At 43.1% G+C, this 25,560-nt stretch overlaps 1 protein-coding gene across 13 annotated transcripts in view; it reads left to right on the top strand.

Annotated features, from left to right (window-relative positions):
* Positions 1 to 25,543, top strand: part of BMAL1 (basic helix-loop-helix ARNT like 1) — a 111,760-nt gene extending 86,217 nt beyond the window's left edge. For 11 of the 13 annotated variants that reach the window (XM_007497130.3, XM_007497129.3, XM_016423446.2 and 8 more), the window contains 11 exons: positions 1,716 to 1,808; positions 4,258 to 4,375; positions 10,122 to 10,271; positions 10,956 to 11,202; positions 12,275 to 12,381; positions 13,309 to 13,459; positions 15,898 to 15,986; positions 16,565 to 16,673; positions 18,959 to 19,052; positions 24,155 to 24,257; positions 24,866 to 25,543. In XM_007497130.3, coding sequence (XP_007497192.1) covers positions 1,716 to 1,808; positions 4,258 to 4,375; positions 10,122 to 10,271; positions 10,956 to 11,202; positions 12,275 to 12,381; positions 13,309 to 13,459; positions 15,898 to 15,986; positions 16,565 to 16,673; positions 18,959 to 19,052; positions 24,155 to 24,257; positions 24,866 to 25,026 — 1,422 coding nt within the window. In that variant the 3' untranslated portion in view covers positions 25,027 to 25,543. The remainder of the gene's footprint in view (positions 1 to 1,715; positions 1,809 to 4,257; positions 4,376 to 10,121; positions 10,272 to 10,955; positions 11,203 to 12,274; positions 12,382 to 13,308; positions 13,460 to 15,897; positions 15,987 to 16,564; positions 16,674 to 18,958; positions 19,053 to 24,154; positions 24,258 to 24,865) is intronic. The other 2 variants (XM_007497126.3, XM_007497124.3) reach the window with 1 other exon arrangement.
* The last annotated feature ends 17 nt before the right edge of the window (positions 25,544 to 25,560 follow it).

Below are 25,560 nucleotides of genomic sequence, written 5' to 3'. Positions count from 1 at the left end.
ACTCAGACAGTTTATCTGAGTAATTTTATTACTTTATCTGAACCTAGCAATCTCAGTGAGTATGACTACCTGCAAACTTACCATTTCTGCATCTTATCTTGAGATTAAGGTCCTTATTAAACATGTTTTGTTCCATCCTTCCCAGTCCAAGATTATTCTCTTTAGTAGAGAAAACAGAAGAGAAATTAAAGTCAGCTAGTTCTGCTCTCTCTGTTGTCTGATGCCTGCCTTTACCCTTCTTTGATTCTCTTCTTTTCTCTAATATAGCAATGCCAACTGAGCAAAAATACTGGCAGGCCCCACCAGGCTAGAAAGATCCCAAGGACAGGCCCAGCTAAAGACTAGGTATGGATTTCTTTTTACCTGAAGACCAGGCTAAATCAGTTTGGAGAAACTGATCACAAGTTTAGCCGGAGGGTGATGGAATTCTTTGACTATAACCCATGAAAATCCTTTACTAAAGGGTGAAAAAGTCTTTATTAGTGAAAGAACCAGCCACCCCAAAGGAATCCTAGATTCATGAAGTATCCAAGAGTCTACTTTGAGTAGAGTGAGAACACTCAGTAGATTCCTGGTCAGTTAAAATCCCCTCACAGTAACATGATCCCACTGTGCCAAGATGATCTTTAATTTACCTTTCCCATAAATTGACTTCTTTTGTACTTTCCATCAATCCAACTACATGTTCTCTCCGCATTCTTCCCACCACCATTCATGTATCTCCTCCTATGCATATGTTCTTAATGTGCAATATTACTCTCTTGCCCCTTTTAGCTACTCCGCTTCTTGTGGATGAGGCATACAAGTTGATAATCATAAGTTAGATAAAAGTCGTATCCTGTCAGATATGTCTCTGTAATACCAAGAAAGTCAATTTTACCGCAGTGCTTTTAAGATTTTGCTTATTATCCACACTATGCATTTATAGGTAAATATCTGAGGCTATAATTTTTTTAAAAAATTAGTATCCTTGGGTATTTCTCCTGAGATCAATATACTTGTCCTCATTATTTCTCCCCTTGACATGTCTGCCACTCTATGGTCTTATCTGGAGTGCTGAATATATAGAAACAGTTTTAAACTCTTAATCAAGGCAGGATCTATACCCCAACCCTTCAGCCCCCAAAATGTAGTTGTCTGCATACTACCTAGAATTAATGGAATTTACTTCTTTTGCTTGTTTAGTCAGAATCATTGAATGAAAGAACTGAAGGGGAATTGCTGCTTAGTGGGTAGGCAGAGGCCCAGCTCTCCTTTTCCTACCTCAGATGGAAGTGGGCATAACAGTCAGTCAGTTGCAGAATTACTTATTCATGGAACTTGATGGAGAAAGCACAGCCTCTACAGGCTTTCATCCAGTGGGAAATAATCTTGATTATGTATCTTCCTGATTTTTAATAGGGTTCATTATCATTGTTTCAAACTTAGAAATGTAGATTACAGTGGGGGGGGGGGTGACAGAGAGAGAGAATGAGAGAATGAGAATGAATGTGTATATTTGCCTTGGAAAAGGGAGAGTGCCAGAAAAGCCTTATTTCATGCATAAAGAATTTGAGTTTATGGATTTTTTTAGTTCCTGTTCTCATGCATGTATAATTCAATGGGAATATTTGTTTTGGGGTCTCTTATGAAATGAGTCCTTGATTCCATTTCAAAATTATCAAGAATCTTATTTTGTGAATGTGCTAATTCGATGATCCGTTTTTCCTAATTAGGCAGCAGATGGATTTCTCTTTGTCGTCGGATGTGACAGAGGAAAGATACTATTTGTTTCAGAATCCGTCTTTAAAATCCTCAACTATAGCCAGGTATTGTTCATATTGTTGTTGATGATGGGCAAACTTTCTTGTCTTCATAAATGCGGTAATGAGATACCCTACAATGTTTAGTTCTTTGCCACAATAATTGTAGTATACAAGCCACATACAAAATGCTTTGACTTCTTACTGATATCTTTCCTCTGCAAATTAGTGTCTCTAAGGGTAAGTTAATTAAGCCTAGGGCTCTGTGAAAGTGTATTTGTCCAAGGGAATGTGTGATTCTTCTTATTAATGAGTCATTTCCTTTTATACTACTATAAAATAAACATACCACAATTCTATGTTAGTGATAAGGAAGCATAAAGGTGGGGGCGGGGAGTACTGAATATGATAATCACAGGACACATATGAACATGTATGAACAGTATGATATTAATGAATGGATGGATTTTGAGTCAAAGGTGTAGCCTTGGATCTGCTAATTACTACTTGTGTGACCTCAGGGAAATCTTTTAATCCAAGCAAGTGCCTTCACATGCTATATATAGCATTGCAGCTCCACAATAATTTTGAGATGAGTAGAATTTATTATTATAACAGTTCTTTGTTGTGACCAGGTCATTTTTCAGTTGTATCTGACTTTTTGTGAGCCCATTTGGAGTTTTATTGGCAAAGACTCTGGGGTGGTTCACCTTGTCCTTCTCTAACCCATTTTATAGATGAATAAACTGAGGCAAACAGGGTTAAGTGACGTGCTCAAGGTCACATAGCTAGTGTCTGAGGCTGGATTTGAACTCAGGAAGATGAATCTAACTGATTAGAGCCCAGTGCTCTATCCACTGCCCCACCTATTGACCCCTAACAATTCATACAACAGTATCTTAAGGAGAAAGATGTAAAGAGATCACAGAACTTCCCTAATGTCATCTGTGTAGTGAATGCTGGAGCTAGGGCTTATACTCCTGACTTCGGCCCTGGGCTCTCAGAAGGGCTATGTACCATTAGAAAAAGGAAGTGTGCCTCACAGGGTGCTCCAGCAGAGCCCTTCTCCAGCTCTTCACTTTGACACAAAGGTGAACTTGAACTTTGGTACCTGTACCAGCAAATTTTGAGGTTTGGCAGGTGCTACTAGGCTGGAAGATTCAAGTACAGGCTCAGGGATGAACTGTGTGTGTCTGTTGAGAAAAGACTAGTTTACATAAGCTTAGAAAATCAACTGAAGACTTTTAATTTGGGGGAGGTGGGACAAGAACTCCTCATGAACAGGCTGTGACCTGCATTGGTAGAAGAAATACCTATACCAGTGAAGTCCTGCGTCTTTGGAAGTAATAAGAATTCCTTGGAATTTGGAAGAATTTACATTACTCTGCCTCAGAGCAATATTGCAAGGGTACTATCATCCCATTCAGGATTTTTATATGATTTATTTTTTGATTCTTTTATTTTAAGTATCGTATAATAGCTGTTCACGTCACTCTCCTAATTCAGAAGCCTTCTGTGAGTCCCTGTTGCCTCTATAATAAAACGCAAATTCATCACCCTGATGTTTAAGAACCTCCACCATCTGGTTCCCACCTGCTTTCCAGTCTCCCTTCACATTCCTGTCTTACGTAGGTTCTGCATTCCAAGCGCAGCTGCACTCCTGACTAGGCCTTGAACTGGATATTCCATCTCCCTCCAGAGCTTTGCCTTTCAAAATTCTTAACCATAACAATGACTTGCAATTATATGGCTCTTTAACTTTGCAAAGAGTTTTCCTCATAGCAAACTTGAGAAGATAATTATTGTTATTATCCCCATTTTCAGATGGAGAAACTGAGGCTTTGGGAGATGAAGTGATTTTGTCTTTCATTAGCAAATACTGGAACACTTCCAACCCAGGTCTCCTTCCAAATATAACCCTGAGTCCACTATGTCACACTACCTATCCTCAATGAAGTTTTCTATAATCTCCTTACTAGTGATTATTCCCTTACGTTAATAAGATATTCATTTACCTTTGTAGATGGTGCATCTCTTAGTAGAATGGAGGGGACAGTTTTGATTTTGTCTTTTTCAGTGCCTAAAGTGATGCCTTGTATATAGTAAGTGCTCAATAAATGTTTGTTGAATTGAATATAATGGTTTCTAACTAGAAGGCATAGGGCATTTACTCCTTATAAGAACCCTGGGAGATTCTGAGTTACAAATATCATTTCCATTTAACCGATGAGAAAACTGCAGTTCACAGCAAGTGGATGATTTTTCCCCAAGTCACCCTGCTCATAAGTGGTGGAGCCAAATCCATGCCTGCATTTTTTTGCCCACAATATTTTGTTGGCTTGATCCAAAGAGATACTATCGATTCTGAGTAGATGTATAACTAGAAAGTTCTGAAAGTTCTCCTATCTCTATAAGACAAAATGTACAGATTTAGTAGCATTTATTTGTGGATTTCTATTCAAGGTGCTATTTATATTTATATTTAATATCAGATTTTAACATTTCATATCTACAGAATGATCTAATTGGTCAGAGTTTATTTGACTACCTACATCCTAAAGATATTGCCAAAGTTAAGGAACAACTGTCTTCTTCAGATACTGCTCCAAGAGAAAGATTAATAGATGCAAAAAGTGAGTAATACTATTTTTGTTATTTTATTCTGTGCTTTCAGCAATCTGTGTTTTCATTGGAGTGGGTAGTTCTCCATTGGAGTAGGTTGCATTCTCTTTATGCCTTAGTAGAAGGATGAGTTGGTGTTGCTGAAAAAATTCAGCCCTTGGTACAAGGCAGCTGATTAACATCTTGGAGCTTATGTGATCTGGTTCTTGGGAAACATAAATACAAGCCAATCCTCATCCCCTTACTCGGTGCTTTTCTAGTTTGGGGCTTGCCAGAAGTGCACTTCATGGGCACAGGCCATGAAGCATAATAGGAAGAAGCTTTTGGAGAACAGCTAATACAGATTTGTACTTGGAAAGCTCTTGTGAAGAAGGCCTTCTATGGTGTTAAAGTAGATGGTACAAATATTATCATTCCCATTTTATAGACTAGGAAATGGATAGTCAGAGTTGGAATGATTAAGCCAGGATCACACACTAGGAAGTGCCCATGCCAAGACATGGCTGAGCCCTGGCTTTGGATTCAGAAAGATTTAAGACAGACTGTGCTGCCTCAAATAATGACTCACTTACTTCCATAGCAGAGAATAAAAAAGGCATATTCTTCCTAGAATTCCTCCATTTCCTCTAAACAAAGTCAGTATTTACTTAGATATTTCATGACTTAATTGTGATGCTGAGAACAGGGGAGGGCGGTGAAGGCCATTTTGAAAAATGTGGTTCAGGAGGAAGGAAGGTTTCAGAAGTCTTACAACTAGATATTGTACTCTTCATTTAAAGGGCTGGAAGCTTCTGAATTGGTAAGCACTGACTGGCTTTTAAAAATTGATGTCTTTGGTGTCTATATAACTTGTTTTGCCAGTTCACTCCCTGCCCACTCCCTCTAGAACCATCCCTTATAAGAAATAATTTTTAAAAGAGAAAAAAAACTGTTTTAAAAAATAAATAGCTAGTAGATATGGTGGTCATTTTAGGATCTGTTGCCTGTGTGTGGTCATATCATCTACTGGTTTGAACAGAGATCATAATCAATCTCAAAAAGAAGAAAATATGAGAAAATAGTGGATAATAATTTTACATCTGCTCCCACCTGATGTTCTTAATCTGTTGTCTACTCTGAAAAATGGGAAATGGGCAAAATTATGTATCATCTCTCTTGCTCTTTCTTAGTTCTATTTAATCAATGGAAAACATCCCCTCTAATGAAAAGGCCTAATGAGTCTGGAAGCAGCCTCAGCCAACAAACACTTGATCTTGTCATGCAAAGTGACTGGCAGAAATGATCTGTATAGTTTGAGGATATCCTTTTTGAAAATAAGAGAATGGAAAAGTCTGGCTTTTGGCAGATAATTTTTTGGAAAAATTTACTGAGACCTTTTTCTTTTATGTTAATCACTTTTGAAACTATGTTTCATACTCACATGCTTTGTTATAACAAAAAAAAAAACAAAGACAGTGATATAGTATTAATACAGTGACCTCATCTGAAAAAATGACCAAGATTCTTGGTAATAGTTTTGGGTTTTTTTTTTTAAGTGGACCACCTTTTTATGTTTGAAAATTCCATAGCAACTATTTTTGTTTTCCTTTTCCAAGTTGGAAGATCATTTTTCTTAGTTAAAAAATCAAAAATTAAAAAGGGTTTGGGTAGTATTGCCTTCATGCCATTGACTGTTCCTATCCCCTCTACAAATAGCAGCAGTCTTTTGTTTTGTGATTTTAATTTTCTGCTTACCTCCACCATGGCTTTAGAGTTAAACAGCCCTATTTGGTAAAGGGCTTGGTAACTGATAAAGAAGTCATGATATGACCTTAAACACTTCCTAGCTATATGACCCTGGGCGAGTCACTTACCACTCTTCTGCCTTGGAACCGATGCTTAGGATCAATTCTAAGGTCAAAGGTATTTCTTTGGGCAGGTTAAATAATTGTAGCCATGTGCTTTAAATTTTAGAGTGAAAGCATTGCATTTTTTTTTTTACGTAATAGTGAACATTTTTCCAAAGATTTTTGAGAAAAGAAAAATGAAAATTAACTTTGCTTTATTGTTTTATTCTGACTTTGAGTTAGTTATATTATACATGCTAGAAACTCAAAAGGTATAAAATAGAATGTATTTTCTTTTAATAACTCCATTTTCTATTATTAATTGACATGACAGATTATGAAGAAAATAATAAAACGATCTCATCATCTTATGTAGGGGTTAAAATTCATGGTTTGACTAAATATAAGAGAACATGGTTACCAATATTATAACTCAAGTCAAAATGACTTTGTTAGCAGTTTATTTACAAATTAGGAGAAAGAATGAAAATAGAGAAATGTGAAAGAGGGCAGAGTGAGAAGTCTAGCTATCACACTAAATGTTTTTCCAGTGCCTGACTCAACTCGGTTCATTAATCCTCTACTAGAGGACTCTCAGCTGGAGGGCCATTTAGCCAGAGGACTGGTGGTGAATAACCATGTGGCCTCCTCCGGAAACTAATCTCTCCAGAAGTCAGGAAAGGAGTCAACTTTTTCACTCACCCATGTTGTAGTCCAGAGGGAAAGATCCAAGAGCAGTCTTACCAAATGCTAGAGTCCCAGGTCCACACTGAAGAAGGTCCTCCACCTGCCTCCAGAGCCTCAAAAAAACTTGGAAGACCTCTTGACAGGAAGTTTTGGCCTCTTTTAAAGACCTTTCTTAATGTCACTTCTTGTTCTGTCCTAATGTCACTTAATGTCATCCATTTTACAGGTTCCAATTGCAGTCCTTAAATTTGCTTAGCACTGCCCAAGGCAGCATTCAGTAGCTTCTGAAGCTATAAACCGCTTTAGTGGGTGGTTTGTGGACCTCCCCTACTAAATGTAAAGTAGCTGTGACTTTTCTTTTTGTTGATTCAATTTACAAGTAAGAAGGGGAGAGTTAATCCCATCTTCATCTTCACACTTATAAAGGTATTTGAAATACCCTAAAAAGTTATATTTCCCAAACAGTTTCCGTGATTTCCACATTTTTTTAATTTCCACATCATCTTTGTCCCACAGATTTAGAATGTACTGTCTTTGTTACCACTCTATTGCCTGCAGATCCATTCATATTCTAAGTCCTAAGGATTCTTCCTCTGCAATATTTTCATATTCAGTCCTTCCTTGCCTTTTTCATTGGTACCATCCTGGCTCAGGCCTTCAGCACCTCAGACCTGAATGATTGTAGTAGCCTCCCACCTGATTAACAGGCACCTTGTCTTTTCCTTACTCCCATCCATCAAGTAAACTGTTGATAATCTTCATCATGTGTGTTTTTGAAATGTTTTTTACACTGAATCAGTTAGGTCTCAAAATATGGTTTCTCCATTGCTTGTAGGATAAAATCCAGCTCCTCTTTGCTCTTCTCTCTTACCATTTCTACCAATTTTAGCCCATTATCCTCTGAATAGGCTTTATGTTTTCCCACATTTGGTCTTTCTCTGATGATATTGTCTCCCTCTTAAGAGTACCTTCCTCTCCTCACTTCTGGACCAACCCATTTGTCCAAATTATAAAATTTCCTAGAGAATGTCTAGCTTGACATTTAATAGCACAGAAAATTGAGGATCAGAAAGTGAAAGAAAATTGCTCTGGGTCACACAGCTAGTGAATGATGGAGCTAGGCCTAGAGCTTAGCTGGGTTTTTTTTTTTTATTTCTGGGTTCAATTATTTTTTATTGCCTCAGAACTGAGCTTTCTGTCAAGGTTTATCTCCTCACCACCACCCCTAGGAAATGGCCTTTCCCTCTGAATAGCACTTACTGACTCCAGTAATGAGTTGGAAAGCAGGTTTTCTGGACCTTCTGTGTGCTGGGCACCATGCTAAGCCCTGGGGATGCAGAGAAAGGCAAAAAACAGCTCCTGTCCTCAAACAGCGCAAACTGATGGGGAAGACAACAGGCCATAGACATAGGATCAGTTAGAGTTTGTCTCAGAGGGAAGGCCTTAATTTCTGGGGCTTCTTTCAGCAGGGAAGAAAGTTATTAGCAATTCTTTTTTTTTTTATGTGTCATCCTTTCTGAGATGTAAGCCCCTGAAGAGCAGAAAGTTACATACATTTTATTTCTTTGAATTATCCATATTTCTGGGGATTATATTAAACAAGAATTAAATGTATTTTTTAAAAGTTAATATTAGTGTTTTTTCTCAAGTTTTAGCAGTAGGAAAGGATAATAGTATTCTCATTTTCAGAAAAGTATGTGTTTGCCCAAAGTTATTTATTCAGTCCATCAACAAGCATTTAGTAAGTACTTACGGTGTCAGACACTGACTGTGGGGAGTATTTCACATTTATTTTTGTATCCTTTCATAAAAGTAAATGTGAAATACTCCCTGCTTTCAGATAGCTTATAGGAAAAGATGACATGCGTGTGTCTGTGTGTGACGTACAAGGTGGCCCTTGAAATGAGTCTGGAAATTGGGCCACAGCAAGAAGGGAGTGTGGTGCCCACCAGAGGATGGTCAGGGCAAATCACAGCGATGAGAAACAGCACCAGCTAGAGGCCAGCTTGACCAGTGTACAGTGTGTGTAGGAAGAAGTCCTGTCAGGCGAGCGCTCTTTATGTGCCAGGCCTGTGCTGAGTGCTGAGGACACGGGGCAAGTGCAGACCGTCCCTGCTCTCGGGAGCTCAGTCTGGGTGACTAAAGAGGAGTAACGGAAGAGACCAAGCTGAAAGGAGAGTTTGGGAGACAGGTTGTGAAGGACTTGAAAAGCCTAACGTAGATGGGCGTATTTTATTTCACAAGTACTAAGAAGCCACTGGCATGTTTTTGAGTTGTGGACTGCCATGAGCAGACCTGTGTTTTAGGAAAGATGGGAGCAAGGAGAGACCTGAGGCACATGAGGGGCCTGTAAAGAGATGGGACAGATTCCAGAGATGCTGAGGGCTTTGATGGGGGCAGGGGGCATCCCAAAGCCCTCATTCCAGGACACACAACTTTGTGCTTGAGGAAAGGAGGAGCAATACGGCTGGAGTGATGTATGGTCAGACAGGAAAGACGGGAAAAGGCCTGCTCTGGAAGAGTTTTGAACGCCAAATTCAGATGGCCACATTTTTTGTATTACATCTGAGGCCATTCTTAGGTAATAATGGAAGTTAATGGAAGAGGAGAGTGGTGGGGCCTTTAGGAAAACCACTTTGGTCGCTGAATGGAAGATGGATCAGGGTAGGGAGAGGCTTGAGGCAGCAAATCCAAATATTGTAATGGTCCATGTAAGAGGAACTGTTAGGAAAGATCTCACCGATCATTAAACCTGGAGGAACCGACGAGTCACCAAGCGAAAGCAGAGAAAAGAGGACGGGCCTAGCACAGAACCCTGGGAAGTGCCCGCAGTCAGGGGCTGTGATGGGGAGGATGATCCCAGGCCCAGGATGGCCCAGAGGGGGAGAAGCCTCCAAGAATTAACAGGGAGGTGCTACAGAGAGGCCAAGAGGGATAAGGATCAAGAAAAGGCGGGTCAGAGATCGTTGGTAATTCTGGCGAGGGCTGTTTCCCTTGAGTGATGAACCTGGAAGCTGGCCTACACAGTGAGAAGGAAGCAGGCAGAGGGGCTTCTGGGCAACTTTTATGGGAGCTGGTGCTCGCCACAGGGTCTCAGGACCTGCTGGCTTCTGCTTGGTTTCCAGACCCTGGTTCGTGGAGTGGGACACTGGCCGATATGGCCCGAAGGCCCTCCCCTGGCAGAGAGTCTCTGATTCTGTAAACAATGCTTTCAGTGGTTACATTCTTATGTATTCCTTTCCAGCTGGACTGCCTGTTAAAACAGATATAACCCCCGGGCCATCAAGACTATGTTCTGGAGCCAGACGGTCATTCTTCTGTAGGATGAAGTGTAATAGGCCTTCAGTTAAAGTGGAAGAGAAAGATTTCCCCTCAACCTGTTCAAAGAAAAAAGGTACCATTTGATCAGCTTTTCAGAAATGGTTAACAGGAGTGTGGGTGTTAACATGGAAAACCTTTCTAGAATATGAAACTTTAGGTCATTCCTTCCCAGGAGAACTTCCTTTAAGGGGTCAGGGATAATCAGCCAGGCGAGTAGATCTAGGAAGCTGGCCACCGCTCCTCTGCTTTTCTTGTGACTCATGGGTGCTCCGTGTAGCCAGCTGGACAGGTGGGGCGAGTGAGCAGGGAAACGGAGATGGCCCTAACTGAAGGCAGAGCCCCAGCCTCATAAGCATTAAAATGGAGCATCCCAAACAGGAAGGCAGGCTCCACTAGTTTCAGAACACTTTTCACAAAAACCAAGAAAGCCAATTTTTTTTGTCCTCCTTCATGCAATTTAGCAAGTCTTCTTGCAGGTAGGAATGTCCCCTATTTGTCAGGAGGAAAGGGGGCCAGAACTGGAAGTAGGAACAGAACCACTGAACACTTGGGCCTGGGCGAGCACAAGAGAAAAAGAAGTGCTTCTTGCTGGTTTTTCCTCTTTGACTGTGTCCTGAGGGGTTCCTCCAGTCAGAAGCAGCCTCCTATGTCCCTCCCACCCTCCTTCCCTAACCCGAGTGCTCCTAGGACGACCTTTGTAGGCCATCTCTGGGCCCCAAAGGCTATACTGATACCAACTGTGGTCTTTGTTCTCTAGCAGACCGAAAAAGCTTCTGTACCATCCACAGCACAGGATATTTAAAAAGCTGGCCGCCCACTAAAATGGGCCTGGATGAGGACAATGAACCAGATAATGAGGGCTGTAACCTCAGCTGCCTCGTAGCCATTGGACGGTTACATTCTCATGTTGTGCCACAGCCACTGAATGGGGAAATCAGGGTGAAGTCTACAGAATATGTTTCTCGCCATGCGATTGATGGGAAATTTGTTTTTGTGGACCAAAGGTAAGAGCCGCCTTGTCACTCTGAAGTAAAAGTGATGACAGAAACATGAAGTTGTTAAAACAACTGATGCAACCATTTGACTTTTTTTTGGCATGAAGAAAATTAGGAAAAAATATTTATGCCCATGATAATCATCAGTGGGGTCATTAGATATTTGCTGTGTCGTTCATGAACATTTGCAGGCACTTTTATTTTGATGATTACAGTTCAGTGTGGCTTCCGTCGTGATTTCTAGCATAACCCAGCAACAGAGAGCCTTGGCCTCTGCCTCCATCACTCTGCACCTTGTAGTTTATTTCTGAGGTTTTCCCCTTCGTAGTCATGGCAGCATTTGGAGGACAGCAACTAGCTTATTTGTGAGTCTCAGTATCTCCCATTTCTAGTCCATAATATGTACTTAACAAATGTCATTCTGAATTGAACATGAGCTTGAGAGGCCCACAAAGAGTCATTCACTTCAAGCCCTTCTCAGGGCCCTTCAGAAAGTTAAGGACAGACCCAGGGCCCTGACGTCCCGCTCGGGCCCTTTTCTCTGAAGTCTAAACTCTCCTGGCCCCTCCCCTTCCTAATCTTGCTAGTCAGAGGCCAAGCCTGGTCTCTGGAATGCCTGAATTTCCACCGAGCATTTTTTCTCACCCTATTGATTCTTATGAAAGCGTTCACCTGCACATTGTGTGTTGACCACTCTAGACAAGTATTAGATATGACTTCTATGATTGATGGTCAGTGTTACAAATGGCCTGCTGAATCTTTGGACTTTATGAAGTCCTACATTCTAGCTCACATGAACCCTACTGCAACACTCTTCAAACTATTGTAAGCCTTTTTCTCTTGTGTTCGTGTGTCCTTTGAGAGAGACTTGCTTTTAAAATCTTTGATTAACTTCACAGAGCTGAAGAAAATGTTTCTGTATGAAGCTAGTTGGGGACAGTCTGCTGCGGGGCCCTCGTTTCTGCCGCTTGGCCTGGGCTCTCATTCCCTTTTCTCGGGCCTGCTCTTGCACAGCGAGGCCCGGCAGAGGGACGCCTCAGCCTCTGGACTCACTTTGCCTTTTTCCAAATGTCATTTTTAGGGCAACAGCAATTCTGGCTTATTTACCCCAAGAACTTCTAGGCACGTCATGTTACGAATACTTTCACCAGGACGACATAGGGCACCTTGCAGAATGTCACAGGCAAGGTGAGATCTCCGGCGGGGAAATCGGGGTCCCACAAGCCCGGGATAAGCATGTGCCAAGCAGTCCGAGGTGTTTGTTTTGGGAAGCTCCAGCCATGGGCCAGGATCCGAAGGCAAAGAATGGTTGACTATGTTGCCCTGCACAGGCACTCACCCAAGACCTGTGGGGATGCTGGGCTCCACGGAGGCCTTCTCTAAGGGTTCTTGAACCCTGGGCCAGTGGGTTCTGGGAGGTCCTACCAGCCTGGAAAGGCTTAGAGTGCAAGTGTAGTGATTTAGATTAATAACATTAAGAGGTGCTCGCCTCTCTGCAGTGCCCGCATTCATGGGGTGCCACTGGAACCTCACAACAATGCTGGGAGGGAGCTGTTGTCATATCCCCATTTTATAGATAAGGAAACTGAGGCAGACAAAGGTGTGTGACTTGCTCAGGGTCACACAGCTAGAAGAGGGTCTGGAACTAGACTTGAACTTGGATCTTGCTGCCTGCAGGTCCAGCGTCCTATCCTATGGTGCACCCCAGCGATTGTGCCCCGTGCTGAGAACCAGGCCCCCCACCCCACCCACCCCCCAGCTCATAGGGTCAGCTGCCCAGTGCCATATCCTGGGGAGGGAAAAGGGAAAAAAGCATTTCTTCGGTTTAAAGAACTCCAGGGTGTCCTTGGATGCCACCTGAGTCAGGCCCGTTTGGAACCTCAGAAGGCGGGAATCAGCCTGTCCCGGGTCCCAGGCCCAGCCTCACAGGTCTGTGGTCCAGCCCCCCGGGCTGTCCCCTCATCCCCATGGATAGAAAGGCAGCAGCATCCCCAAAGCGAAGCTTCTGCTGCCATGACCTAAAACCCCCCATGACAAGGGCCCGGCTCTCTTTCTGGCCTTTTCTCTGTGCCAGGTCAAGCAGTCGTAGCATTGACATTCTCCTGACGGTTTCAGTTTTACAGACAAGAGAAAAAATTACCACCAACTGCTACAAATTTAAAATCAAAGATGGATCTTTCATCACGCTGAGGAGTCGCTGGTTCAGTTTCATGAACCCTTGGACAAAGGAGGTGGAGTACATCGTCTCGACCAACACCGTCGTCTCGTAAGTTTAGCCTTTGACGTGGCTCTGCTGTTGGGGCGGGTAAGAGCCACACAGAGGCCTTGGCCGGGGCTCCCTCTCGCCCTGTACCCCGGCCTGCCTGATGGCCGCGGGAATGAACCAAAGCGTCAAGAGAGGATTTTTAGGTCACAGCCCGGGACAGAGCTGTGGTTTTTATCAAAGATGGCTTCATATTGGCCAACTTCGGTGTGCTTCTAAGATCACTGGAGGTGCAGCCTATACTGAAGTACCATCTTGAAGATTTTAATCATTGACTCATTTTTTTAAACCCTCACCTTCCATCTTGGAATCAGTTCTGTGTATCAGTTCCAAGGCAGAAGAGTGGTAAGGGCTAGGCAATGGGGGTCAAGTGACTTGCCCAGGGTCACACAGCTGGGAAGTGTCTGAGGCCAGATTGGAACCCAGGACCTCCCATCTCTGGGCTCTCCATCCACTGAGCCACCCAGATGCCCTCATCATTGACATACCAGTAGAGCTCAGTGGGAGGTGCAAATGGGATAGTGAGTCTGTGCCTTTCTGAGTCGTCCTGCTGATAGGACAAGAGGGAGCACTGCCAGTGCCCAGCACAGCCCCGAGCAGCCCAGAACCCACATTAGCTAGCATCCAGGAAATTGGGCCTGTGAAGGCCAAAACGGCAGTCATAGAACCAAACGTTAGGAAGGACTAGAGAGGCGCCGGCCCATTCCTGATGAGTGATGCCTCGCCCTGGGCTCAGAGAGCTGTGGCAGGGCAGGCTGCCACCCCTCCATGCCTAGTTCCACCCTGTAGTGGCAGGCCCACTTGAGAGCAAGGACTAGCAGGGCTTTCTGATCTGCTCCCCTCTCCCCCCGCTTTATAGATGAACCCACAGAGACCATGAAAGGCTCCCCAATATTTCTCTAGAGCTCTTTCTCTTGCACCCCCAGCTCGGATCCCTCAGCCCGGCCTCTAAGCAAGCCTCTCCTCTCTGGGAGGCCTGATCTCACTACTCACTCCTCCTGATTGTTTCCCCAAAGCTCCCTGACGAGCTGGTCGGAGGCCTTCTGAAACAATGGCGCTCCAGCCATGCGCCCAGACTAGAGCAGGGCTGAGGGCCAAGACTTCCTTGGAGCCGCATGTGCCAATCGACTCCATCTGTGACCTCGCGCTCTTCTTCTGCATCTCACGCTTTTGAAATGGGCCTCTTGCTCTTCAGGGTAGGACGTGACACCGGTCCATATTACAGGTCACCTTAGCAGACTCGGCTCCCCGTCCCAGCACATCAACTTTTCAGAACCTGCCTCCGTCCAACTTGTTTGCTGCTCTGCGAATCTCCTGAGCGTGCCATCTGCGCCTTTCACTGATCACTGATAAAACCATCGGAGCGGACCCCTAGGAGCTCCGCCAGAGACCACTTTGTACCCGGCTGTTCAACCAGTTCTGATGACACGACGCTTGGCCATTTCTTGCAAAACCCGTAGCTGCACCCTGTCTGCAGGCCTAGTAAAACTCTAGAGCATGGCCTTGGCTCCACCCAAGTTGTCTGGCAGGACCTTGTCTCATCACGGCAACCCCTTCCAGAGGGTCCGTAATTAGCCCCTTGATAATGCTTTCTATTTTGTCGGGAAAAACTCATTCCCCTAGTTTCTGCTTCCGTAGTGCTGCGGCCCCTCTGCCGGCCCCCAGGACCTTTCACAGCACCGGCAGGTGTCATCCAGGCCCTGGCAGCTCAGTAGACTCTCAACAGCTCAGGATCCTTCCTGCCTCCTGGGCCTTCTCTACAGGCCTGGGAAGAAGAAAGCAGAACCGAACTAAGGGTTGAGCAGTTGTCTTCTTTAAAACCATTCTTTTGTCAGATCATTTAAAAAGTCTTTGTTGTTGGGTTTTGTTTTTAACACCATCAGCTTTGGCTGACATCCTTTTAGGATGATGCCATGCTTTTGTTTTCATCATCTTGGCATAATCAGCCCATACATCCACCCTTTGGGTATGTTTTTAAAATCCAGGTTGGTCCTGGTCCAGTTGGTGAGAGCTTCCTTTGTCTCCTTATCAGTCTCTTCTACAGCTCATCTTTTTCTCAGTCATTAGAATCATCTCTCTGTCTTCAGATTTTCATTCTTGAATTTCTCATCCTGATAAAATTATATAAACTATGGAAACTTATCATTTTTATGGACCCTTTGAAATATGGGCACATCTTGGACATGGTCCCCAGGATTTCTTTTCTCTAGTACAAATTCTGTGATGCGCAGTGCCGTTCAAAGTTCCTGTCATTTATACTTCCATGGCTACTTGTGGGTGAGAATCAAATCCAGACTAGCAGTAACCCCCTTTTTTTATTTTCTCTGCCTTTTAAAGGTGAAATATTGGAAGGCTATGGTTAGTGATTTTGCTAAGGTGAAAGACAAAAGGTTCTAAGCAAGCATGACTCACTTTACCTTTTTTTGCTGGGATGTTCACAGAGCCAACGTATTAGAAAGCGGAGACCCAACTTTCCCACAGCTCACAGCTTCCCCCCACAGCATGGATAGCATACTGCCTCCTGGAGAAGGTAATTATATTCTTTGGGGATATTGAGACAGGCCTCACATCACATTTTCTATAGTAATGGGAAGGAGGGAGGCAGGGAGTGTGGTAGGGGAGAGGGAGAGACAGACAGACAGACAGAGAGACAGAGACAGAAAGAATAAACCTAGATTTTCCTGTGGATCCTAGAAGTTGTTTGTTTTTTAAATAGTTCACTGTAGCTATTGATCCTGGAAATATCACACACTCTCACACGTACACATACATACACGAGTTCACACTCTTTATTCTATACCATGAAAAAAGAACAGAACCATAGGATGATGAATTCCTCCATCACTTCCAACAGTCCTTGAAGACTCTTTACAGCCATAGATGGGCCATGACCTATGCCAGTGTTACATGCAGCCACACCAGTGAAGCTGTAGATCTTTGAAATCTCAAACTAAAATAGACTGTAGTACGGCTTCAGAGATATTGGCTTAGAATGTCATAGAACTAAACAAGTTTAATTTGTTGAATTGTTATTCCAAGTGAAGATCTTTTCTGCCTTTTCCCTTCCTCTCGGTTCCATTGTTTTCTTCCCCTCTTTCTTTGTTATAGGTGGACAGAAGAGAAACCATCCTACTGTTCCTGGAATTCCAGGTGGAACAAGAGCTGGCGCAGGGAAAATTGGTCGAATGATTGCAGAAGAGATCATGGAGATACATAGGTAAGTGTGGCAGCCTATAACTTGCTTCCTTTAAAATGAACCTGTTGAATGGAAATAGGTTCTGATCAAGGACACAAGTAATACCCAGTGAAATTGCTGTGGGAAGGGTGGAGGGGAGGGAGGGAAATAATGTGATTATTGTAACCAAGGAATAATGTTCTAAATTGACTAAATAAATTAATTTTTTTTAAATGAACCTGTTGACAAAATTGGCCCTCAATACAGTATGTGTCTGACTGTCCCTAAGAAAATGACAACAGTTGAGCATCCTAGAATCATCTGGAATGCCTCGCATGTGCTTTAGTGTTTGGGCTCTTTCAGCTGTGTGCCTGATCCCATTCCACCTGGCTTGGGGACTGCTCTGTCACATGTACTAAGGGAAATAAGGGGTGGTCCTCGTGATGGAACACCTCACAACATACTGTATCCCTCAATGGGAAGAGACCTTGGAATCCAGAATTCATGAAAATCACCCAAAATACCTGGGACCGCCATGAAGAAACTTACTGAGAGGGGCACATGATATAATTCTTTGCATAAAGCACCTTCTAAGGGATTCCCTAAACTTAAAAAAAACCATAGTGGACTAGCCTCATTAGATATTTCATCTCTGCTTCCATGGGAAAGGAATCTTTAGGAACTTGGGGAATGTCAAATTTTCCTTGTGTGGTAGAGGTTGGTGTCTAAATGTAAGAAGCCTGCCCCTGGAACACTGAGAGGCAAGATGGTAGCCTGGCCTCCAATAAACACCAGGGACAGAGAATGTGTGCTGAGAAAAATCCACCATGAGGTTTTAGCGGGATTCCCTGAAAAAACTGTACAGGCAACTAGAGGAGGTACCATCTCCAAAAAGTAACTTGAAGCCCAAGTCCATTACTGAAGTACATGGACAACCACCAATCTGACCCCAAGCACTCCCCAGGCTATGCCCAAGCTCTAGTACTCTTTCCACTCTCTACCTGCCATCTCTGTCCCAGCATGCCCTTCCTTGTTTTTATCTATCCAATCCTATTCAATACCTCAAGCCTCAACTCAATTTCCATCCACATTTCATTGTCTCTTTAGCCGATACAGTCCAGGATGGCCCTGGTTATCTGGCCAAGGTTTGTTATACGAAAAGCAAAGTCATTGAGACTTCTCCCATTCCTCAGTCCTAGTTGAAGTAATATAAGGCGGGGGCCGGGCCACAAGATCAGAATCGCTGTGAACCTGAAATGGAACCTGGAGGACAGATCTTTGCTGATACACATAATTGAGTAGTTTTCACAGAGGCCTCCTCAAGCCCCCACACACACACACACCTACCCCATCCCCTGGGGGTCAAGCCTGAATGGATAGGGTAGCTTTACTTGAGACAATAAGCAAAATGACTGAATTTGGTGAATTACTTCTTTGGCTTTGGTTAAGGAAATGGTTTGGGGAAATACCTTAAAATAGATTCTCCAGCCCAGTGCACAGTAGTAGAACGAAACCAACCGACTATCTGTGCTCGTGCTGGTTATCTTGAAACTTCTGTCTTACCAGGGGAGAAAGCCTTCTCTAACCAAGGCTCGTATCCCTTTTCTCCTCCCTTCCCAGCTCCCACTTGACAAACACTTGTGGAGGGGATTAGGATAGCAAGTGGCTAATTGTGGGAACTGAGAGAACCACATCGACACCATCTTGTGACTTAATTCTGAAGCTTTCTATTCACCTGCCAAATTCTAGCTTCTGAGAAAAGCTTATTCAGTCGTGGGAATAGGGAGAAAACCTAATTGCATTGTTTGGACCCAACTCTGCGTGGCTGGGAAACTGGACCGCTTGGTCCAGCCGTTCAGAGATCCTTCACCAAGAGCCTAGGTCAGGTTAACCAGAAACATGGGCAGATCCTAAGACTAATGCGAGTTTTCTCAACGTTGTCCACATCAAGCAACCCGTCATGTCTGATCTGAAAACTAGCCCCATCCTGACAGATCGGTTTCCATGCTCCTTTGGCTGTACTGAGTGGGATTTCCCTTTTCCTGAATTCACAGATTCCTGTAACTATTCACTCAACTTGGAAAGTCCCTGATCTCTCATCCGGCTAGAAATCAGTTACCTAATGTATCATCTCCTTTTCATTGGTCTCATTTGATTGTTTTTTAACCCTTTACTGAGGGTACAGCCCTAAACCGAGGAAGGGGCCTGGGCCATTTGTTAGGCAGTTGCATGCGTGGCTTAATAAATCATATGCTTCGAAGATCAAACCTTTGTTTCCTCAGTCATCTCATCTTTTGCTCACTCCACATTATGACTTCCTGCAACAGGATACGGGGGTCATCACCGTCTAGCTGTGGTTCCAGCCCACTGAACATCACAAGCACGCCTCCCCCAGATGCGTCTTCCCCAGGAGGCAAGAAGGTAAGACTTGGGGATGCTTCTGCCCAGTGGGGTCCGCCCCCTCCCCACACCTGAGAAAGAATGGAAGCATTAGGATGAGACCGAGGTCCCAAGAGCAGCTTTCTGAGGGAAGAACTAGTTACTTTAATTAGCATTGGAAGATCCCACGTGTCTGTGCAGACATCGTCCCAGCCATAGACGGGGATGTACCTGTGTACGGAAATGGTCATAGGCACTGTGCATGTTCGTGATGGTATATGCATGCCTAACCCTGTGGTGCTGTAGAGACCTAATTTTCTATTTAGAATGCTTGTTTCCTGATTTTGGATGAGTGACATCATTCTATTTCTAGCTTAAAGACAACTAAACGCCCTCCGCCTCCTTCCTCCCTTCACCCCCAAGTTCTCTCTACACCAGATTTAACAGACCCCATTCCTCCACCATCTCCAGGGCTGCCAGCTTAGAAGCCACATGCTAGCTGTACGGCTATCTTCCCCTGCTTTGTAATCGTTTTCTGAGTATATAGCCATTCATCTTTCATGTTTGCATATTTGTCCAAGAAAAGGGTTCAAAAACAGGTCAAGGTTGACTCAGTAAAACTAGCACTTCTGGAGTGTCCGGGGGAGTTGGCAACCCACAGCACAAGCCGTGTGCCAGATTTCTACTGACATGGGCTGGAGCACTCTCATCCCAAATGAATCCACGACCCTTTTCTAGGACAGATGCAGCTCGCATTTACTTAGATAAGAGACCCCAGAGAGAACGGAACATCAGTGCTATGAGAGGGAACTTCAGAGGCCTCCAAGTCCTCTGACTAGCTCGGAAAACCCCCTTCTACATGTACCCCACCTGGCAAGTGGCCATCTGCACCCCCCAAAAAGGGAGGACCCGCCACCTCTCAGGGAAGGCCATTTGATTTCTGAGCATCTGAATGCCTCTTGGCAACTTAGATCTGCCCTTCCCAACACTGGGTGCTGGGGCCAAGCAGGACAAGCCTCATCTTTCCAACCTGACAGCTCTCCTTCCTCTGCCCTGCGGAGGCTCCAGAATAGACCATGTCCTTCACCATGCTTTCCTATGGTGTAGACTCAGGGTCCTTGATCATTCCAGCCATCTTCCTCTGGATGTTTTCCACATAAATCCAAAACTGAATGTATTTTTATCTGATCAGAGCAATATCCAAGGTTGTGGTTAGTTCATCTTGACCAGGGTAGCTTGAATTCATCAGACAATCAGGTGTTCTCTTCCTTATTTATCGCGGCTATCAACTCCCTATTAGCCTATGTTTGTTCTGTCCTTTTCAGCCAAAAAATTGTTCTTTCCAGAGAAAATGGAGCCAAAATAAGCATGGTGCAAATCTTGCCTTCTCTTTTCTTCAGTGGGATTCCTTCTGCAGTCTTCCCCTTTCTCCCCATAGAGCTTTACAAAACCAAACGCAACTCCACCTTTTATTCTCTACAAGCCTCGATACATTCTGAACTTTTAACATCTCTCTGACTATAGCCTTTGCCATTTGGGGTAAAAAAAAATACCACCTCGTTGATGGAAGCCCTTCTATAAACTTCCTGTAAAAAAGATAAGCTGTGGGGGCAGCTAGGTAGCTCAATGGACTGAGTGTGAACCTCGGACATTTCCTAACTGTGCATGTAACCCTGGAGCAGCTAAGTCACTTAACCCAAACTGCCTGGCTGTTACAAACAAAAACCAAAAAATCGTGTTAGTGAATACATTGTATGTACATCAGTCTCTTCAGACAAATCCCAGTTTTCTTCATTTATTGTTTCCCTTTATGTTTTTAGAATTTCATTCTTGAAGACTTTTTTTATCCCTTCCGGGCTGAATTTCTTCATACAGTTTTATTCGAGAGGATCCTACCTACTCTTTCTCCATGCCATTTTAAATGTGCCCTTTTAACATACAGCGTGCACATCTCATTACGTCTGGCTTTCCTATCACAAACTTCCTCCTAAGGCTGCAGTTCCCTTTTCTTTTAAAGGATGACATCATTAAGCCAGTCAAGGTGTTATTAGCAGCTCTGCTTCTGGCAAAGACTGTTCCAGGAGATGGGCACTCTTCTGCCTCTTCATCAGGCTTGTGCTCTGTCTTCAAACTCCTCATACACGTCTTCTTTCTGTGCAGGGGATCTGTCCTATACAAAGACAAATACCTTGGTGTTCGTCTCTCCACTGATCTTCCCCAGGTATTCTCTGCCATGCTCTGGTTCTCTGGTTCTGAGATGTCCTTACACAAGTGTATCTTACAGTACAGCTTCTCCTTCTCCCATCACTGTCACTTTATTGTTGGTCTTGAATGAACGCCTTTCTGTACCTTTATAGCAGTCCTGCCCTACTCGGTCTCAGGGATACTGTGAGGTCTAATTCTCTGTTTACATCTTGCCTATCGCTTATATTTGGTGAATTTGTTTACAAACACTAGAAGCCATGGTTTTACAACTGGTCTTTTTTAAATTTTGCCTCCTGCGAAACTCTGTGCCCAAACTGATAAATGGGCAAAAGAGATGGACAGATAATTTTCAGACAAAGAAATCAAAGCCATATATAAGGATATGAAAAAAAAAATCTATAAATCACTACTAGAGAAGTGCAGGCCAAAACAATTTTTGAGATATCTAATAGCTACCAGAGATTGGCCAAAATGACAAATGTTGGAAGGGATATGGAAGAATGGGGACATGAAGATACTGTTGGAGCTGTGAACTGATACCCAGGAGTTATAAATTTGCGTATTGCTGGGTCTGTTTCCCAAGGAGGTCAGGGAAAAATGAAAGGAATGTATGTCCCCAAATATTTATAGCAGCTCTCATGGTAGCAAAGGACTAGAAATTGAGGAGATGCCCATCAATTAGGAAATGGCGAAACATATTGTGGTATGTGACTGTGATGCAATGCTACTGCACCATAAGAAACAATGTGCAGGCTCACTTTTTTTAAACTTGGAAAGAACTACATGGGATAATGAAGAGCAAAATGAGTAGAACCAAGAGAACATCATACACAGCTATAGATTTTATACTTAAAGGAATAAATCATGAATGTAAACTCCAGAGAATGAACTGAAAATATTTTTTAAAATAGCAGACCGCAACAATTAAACCATGTTTTCATGAAACATTTCATCAGATGAATTAAAATCTATTAAAAATAAACATTTCCCTTAAAAAAGAAGCTGTTGTGTGCCTCCATTACATTTCTTGTGGCTTAGCAGTTTTCATCCATTTCTATCTTCCATTTTGAAGCTCTTTTGATTAGATTTGCAAGATGTTGTAACAAATGCATTCCCAGCAGCCATTGATGTGTGCTCCACGTGTAGGGGTCTGTTAATACTGTTATTTTAATGGGTTAGAAATCCAAATTCCATTTTTTCAACCTCATTTCTTGAATCACTTGTTCTTATCTGAAGCCCTTCCTTGAGTATATAGCAGTAAGAAAGATATCAGGGCTGCCTGCACAAGGCCTTCAGTTTTTATGCAAGCCTTTGTAACCTTTAGCAGCATTGCCACCTCAGAAATCCAGAAAGCTTCACTTTTACACATATGAATCATCAGAAATGGGGGACATTCATCCATTTTAACTGTTCCTCTCTTGACATGTGCCCCAGGAAGACAAGATTTCTTCATATTATTAGTTGTCCTTATACCCTGTTCTGAAGTCACTCGCCTCTGCTGCCACTTTCATGGTTGGTCCAGAAAACATTAGCCAGTTCTACTTCAGATCCAGTTACAACCACAACAAACTCGGTTTACTCAGTGACCTATAGTGTGGCCCCTGCTTGGAGGGCAAAGATAAGACTGGGGAAAAGGCAAGGGACTGCCAGCTTGGTAGGCATCAAGGGAGCAAATGGGAGAGGCGTGATAGGCCAACTGGAAGAGGGAAGAGAGCTGAGGCAGGAAGGCATATTAGGAATCCACTGTAGTCAGTAGTGGGAAGAGAGGAGGGATAAGAAGATAAACAAAGTCCTCTCCATCTCTTCTTCCTTTATTTGATGAGGTTTGGGAGGAAGGATCAAAGGTTACCTCCCCTATCCCCCCCATCCCATTTCATATAAGGGGGACAAAGTGGATCCTGGTGCCAGAAACAGAAGTCTTCATAAGCTCTGTTCAGTTTAGGACACCAAGGGAGAGACAGAATTCAATTTGACAGCTGCTTAAGTGTCCAGCTTTGGCAGACGGTCATGAACATGGATGTGGACAAGAACAATAGGAGGAGAATCCCCTGCATAGATTCTTTCCGTTCCACTGGAGGAACACCCCGGTGCTAAGCTCAGATCCACTATGTGAGGCTCTGGGGGACAAAGGTGAAATAAGAGTCCTGCCTTCCTGGGGTACATCTATCCAAGAAGAGAGAACGGGCACAAAATAATCAGCAGAATGCTGCAGAGTAATAGGAGCGACACAGAAAGGGGTCACTCCTTACAGTGAGAGGGGTGCAAGTGGAATAGGTACACGGACAATTCTTAATTATTTTGAAAAAGGGGCAGTGTGAAGGCTCAAAGAAAACCCCAAGGGACTTCTCCCCCGAGGCATAGAACAGTATCCTCCTCCTCGGGGAGCATTTTTAAAGCGTCCATCTCCCAAAGAGGCCTCTCATCCCTCATTGTGCCCCCTATCACTAGCACAGTGCCTGCTCTTGATAAAGGTGAGCTCACTGGATGATTCTAGGTCTGAACTCCAATGCGGAAGAATCACCCTTCAGGTTCTACTCTACCTGTTTGACTGGCTTGGAGATGTTGGAGTAGTTGTGTCACTCTATAAGACAAAGTTGATAATCAACCTTAAAAAATGCTTTACCCACATTCAAAGGTCACCAGAGTGGCCATTTAGCAGTTCGTCTGGGGACTGAGCATCATGTTCCAAGGTATTGTGAATACTCCCAGGAGAATTCTTTAGCACAGGCCTGAACCAAATGATCAGAGAACAATTTTTGGGGTGAAGTTTTCTCCCTACTAACTTTGGCAACAATTCATTTCAAACTTACCATGAGCAATCTGGATTCCAAGTTATGGCTATTTCAGATGGCCTCCTGGCTTTTTCTCAATGAGCATTCTGCTTGGTGAGTTTTAGGCTTAAATAATAAGAATGCCTATCCTTTTTCCCTGTTTGATAGATTTTAAATGGAGGAACTCCAGACATTCCTTCTGCTGGCCTTCTACCAGGGCAGATCCAAGACAACCCTGGCTATCCATATTCCGACAGTTCTTCTATTCTTGGTAAGTAGTACTGATATAAAACTCTTCAATAAACCTGGCAAATACAGCAACAGTTTTTTTAAGTAGTATCCATTTTTACATAATCAGCTTTCTTTCCCTGATCCCCCTAATTTTAGCACTAAATTAGACCAGTATGAACTAATCTGGACTGAAATGGGGAGGGGGGGGGTGCGGGTGCGCGCAGTGGCACTCATGCACTCTTATTATAAACAATGTGCAGTCATTTAACATTTGTTTCAAAAAAGAACCTATTAGTTTCTTTTCTCCTCTGGACTGCCTTTCCTTTTATGAATCACAGCTTCTGATTCCCATTTTTTCTTTCTACTCTCCAATAGTTCCTTCCCCCATCTCTTGGATTAATACAAAACTGAATCTTATTTTAAAAGTTTCTGGAATTTGGTTGTTCTCTTGAATCTAAGATTTTAATTTTATCTTTCTCCTAAAATCTTGAGAGAGAGAAGGTCCCCCCACTTCTGCACTAAATAGAAAGAATTTGCCTACAACAGTGGGTTCAGCATAGCAAAAATTTAATGTAGGAAATTCAACAAAAATGAATTAAAACCACAGGAGGTCATTTTGACCACTAATAAATTTCTTTTCTTGTTCAGGTGAGAACCCCCATGTCGGTATAGACATGATTGATAACGACCAAGGTTCCAGCAGCCCCAGCAATGACGAAGCAGCCATGGCAGTCATCATGAGTCTCTTAGAAGCAGATGCTGGTCTTGGTGGCCCCGTGGACTTCAGTGACTTACCTTGGCCACTTTAAACATTACTGTACAGTTGTTTCAGCAACATCTGCAGTATCAAAGTGCATTATTGGTGGAGTTTGACTGTCTGTGAAACTTCTTGGATAAAGAGATAATAGCTTTTATGTACGAACTTCATAAAAGCCATCTCAAAGCCATTGATACAAGTCAATCCTACTATGTGTAACTTAAGACAAAGTGGAACTAAAACCGCTACAGTGTTTCTGCATCATTGATTATTGAGCTAGCTGTGAATAGCTTGCATTAATTGTATATTTTGGATTCTGTTCGTGTTGAATTTTTAAATCATTGTGCACAGAAGCATCCTTGGTAGCTTTTATATGCAAACAGTCATTTCAGATGTATGGTGTTTTTACACTACAAAGAGGTCCCCCATGTGGACATTTCTTATACTAATTGTATCATAAAGCCGTTTATTCTTTCTTGTAAGAATCCTTTACTATAAATATGGGTTAAAGTGTAATGTATTAGACAGTTAAATATTTTTAAAATAAATGTTTCCTTTGTTCTATAAAATACTGCTTTTTTTTTAA

Source organism: Monodelphis domestica, chromosome 6 (genome assembly GCF_027887165.1).
Source record: "Monodelphis domestica isolate mMonDom1 chromosome 6, mMonDom1.pri, whole genome shotgun sequence".
Lineage (NCBI taxonomy): Eukaryota > Metazoa > Chordata > Mammalia > Didelphimorphia > Didelphidae > Monodelphis > Monodelphis domestica.
The sequence above is the reverse complement of the archived record's forward strand: the minus strand, read 5'-3'. Positions and strand labels throughout refer to the sequence as shown.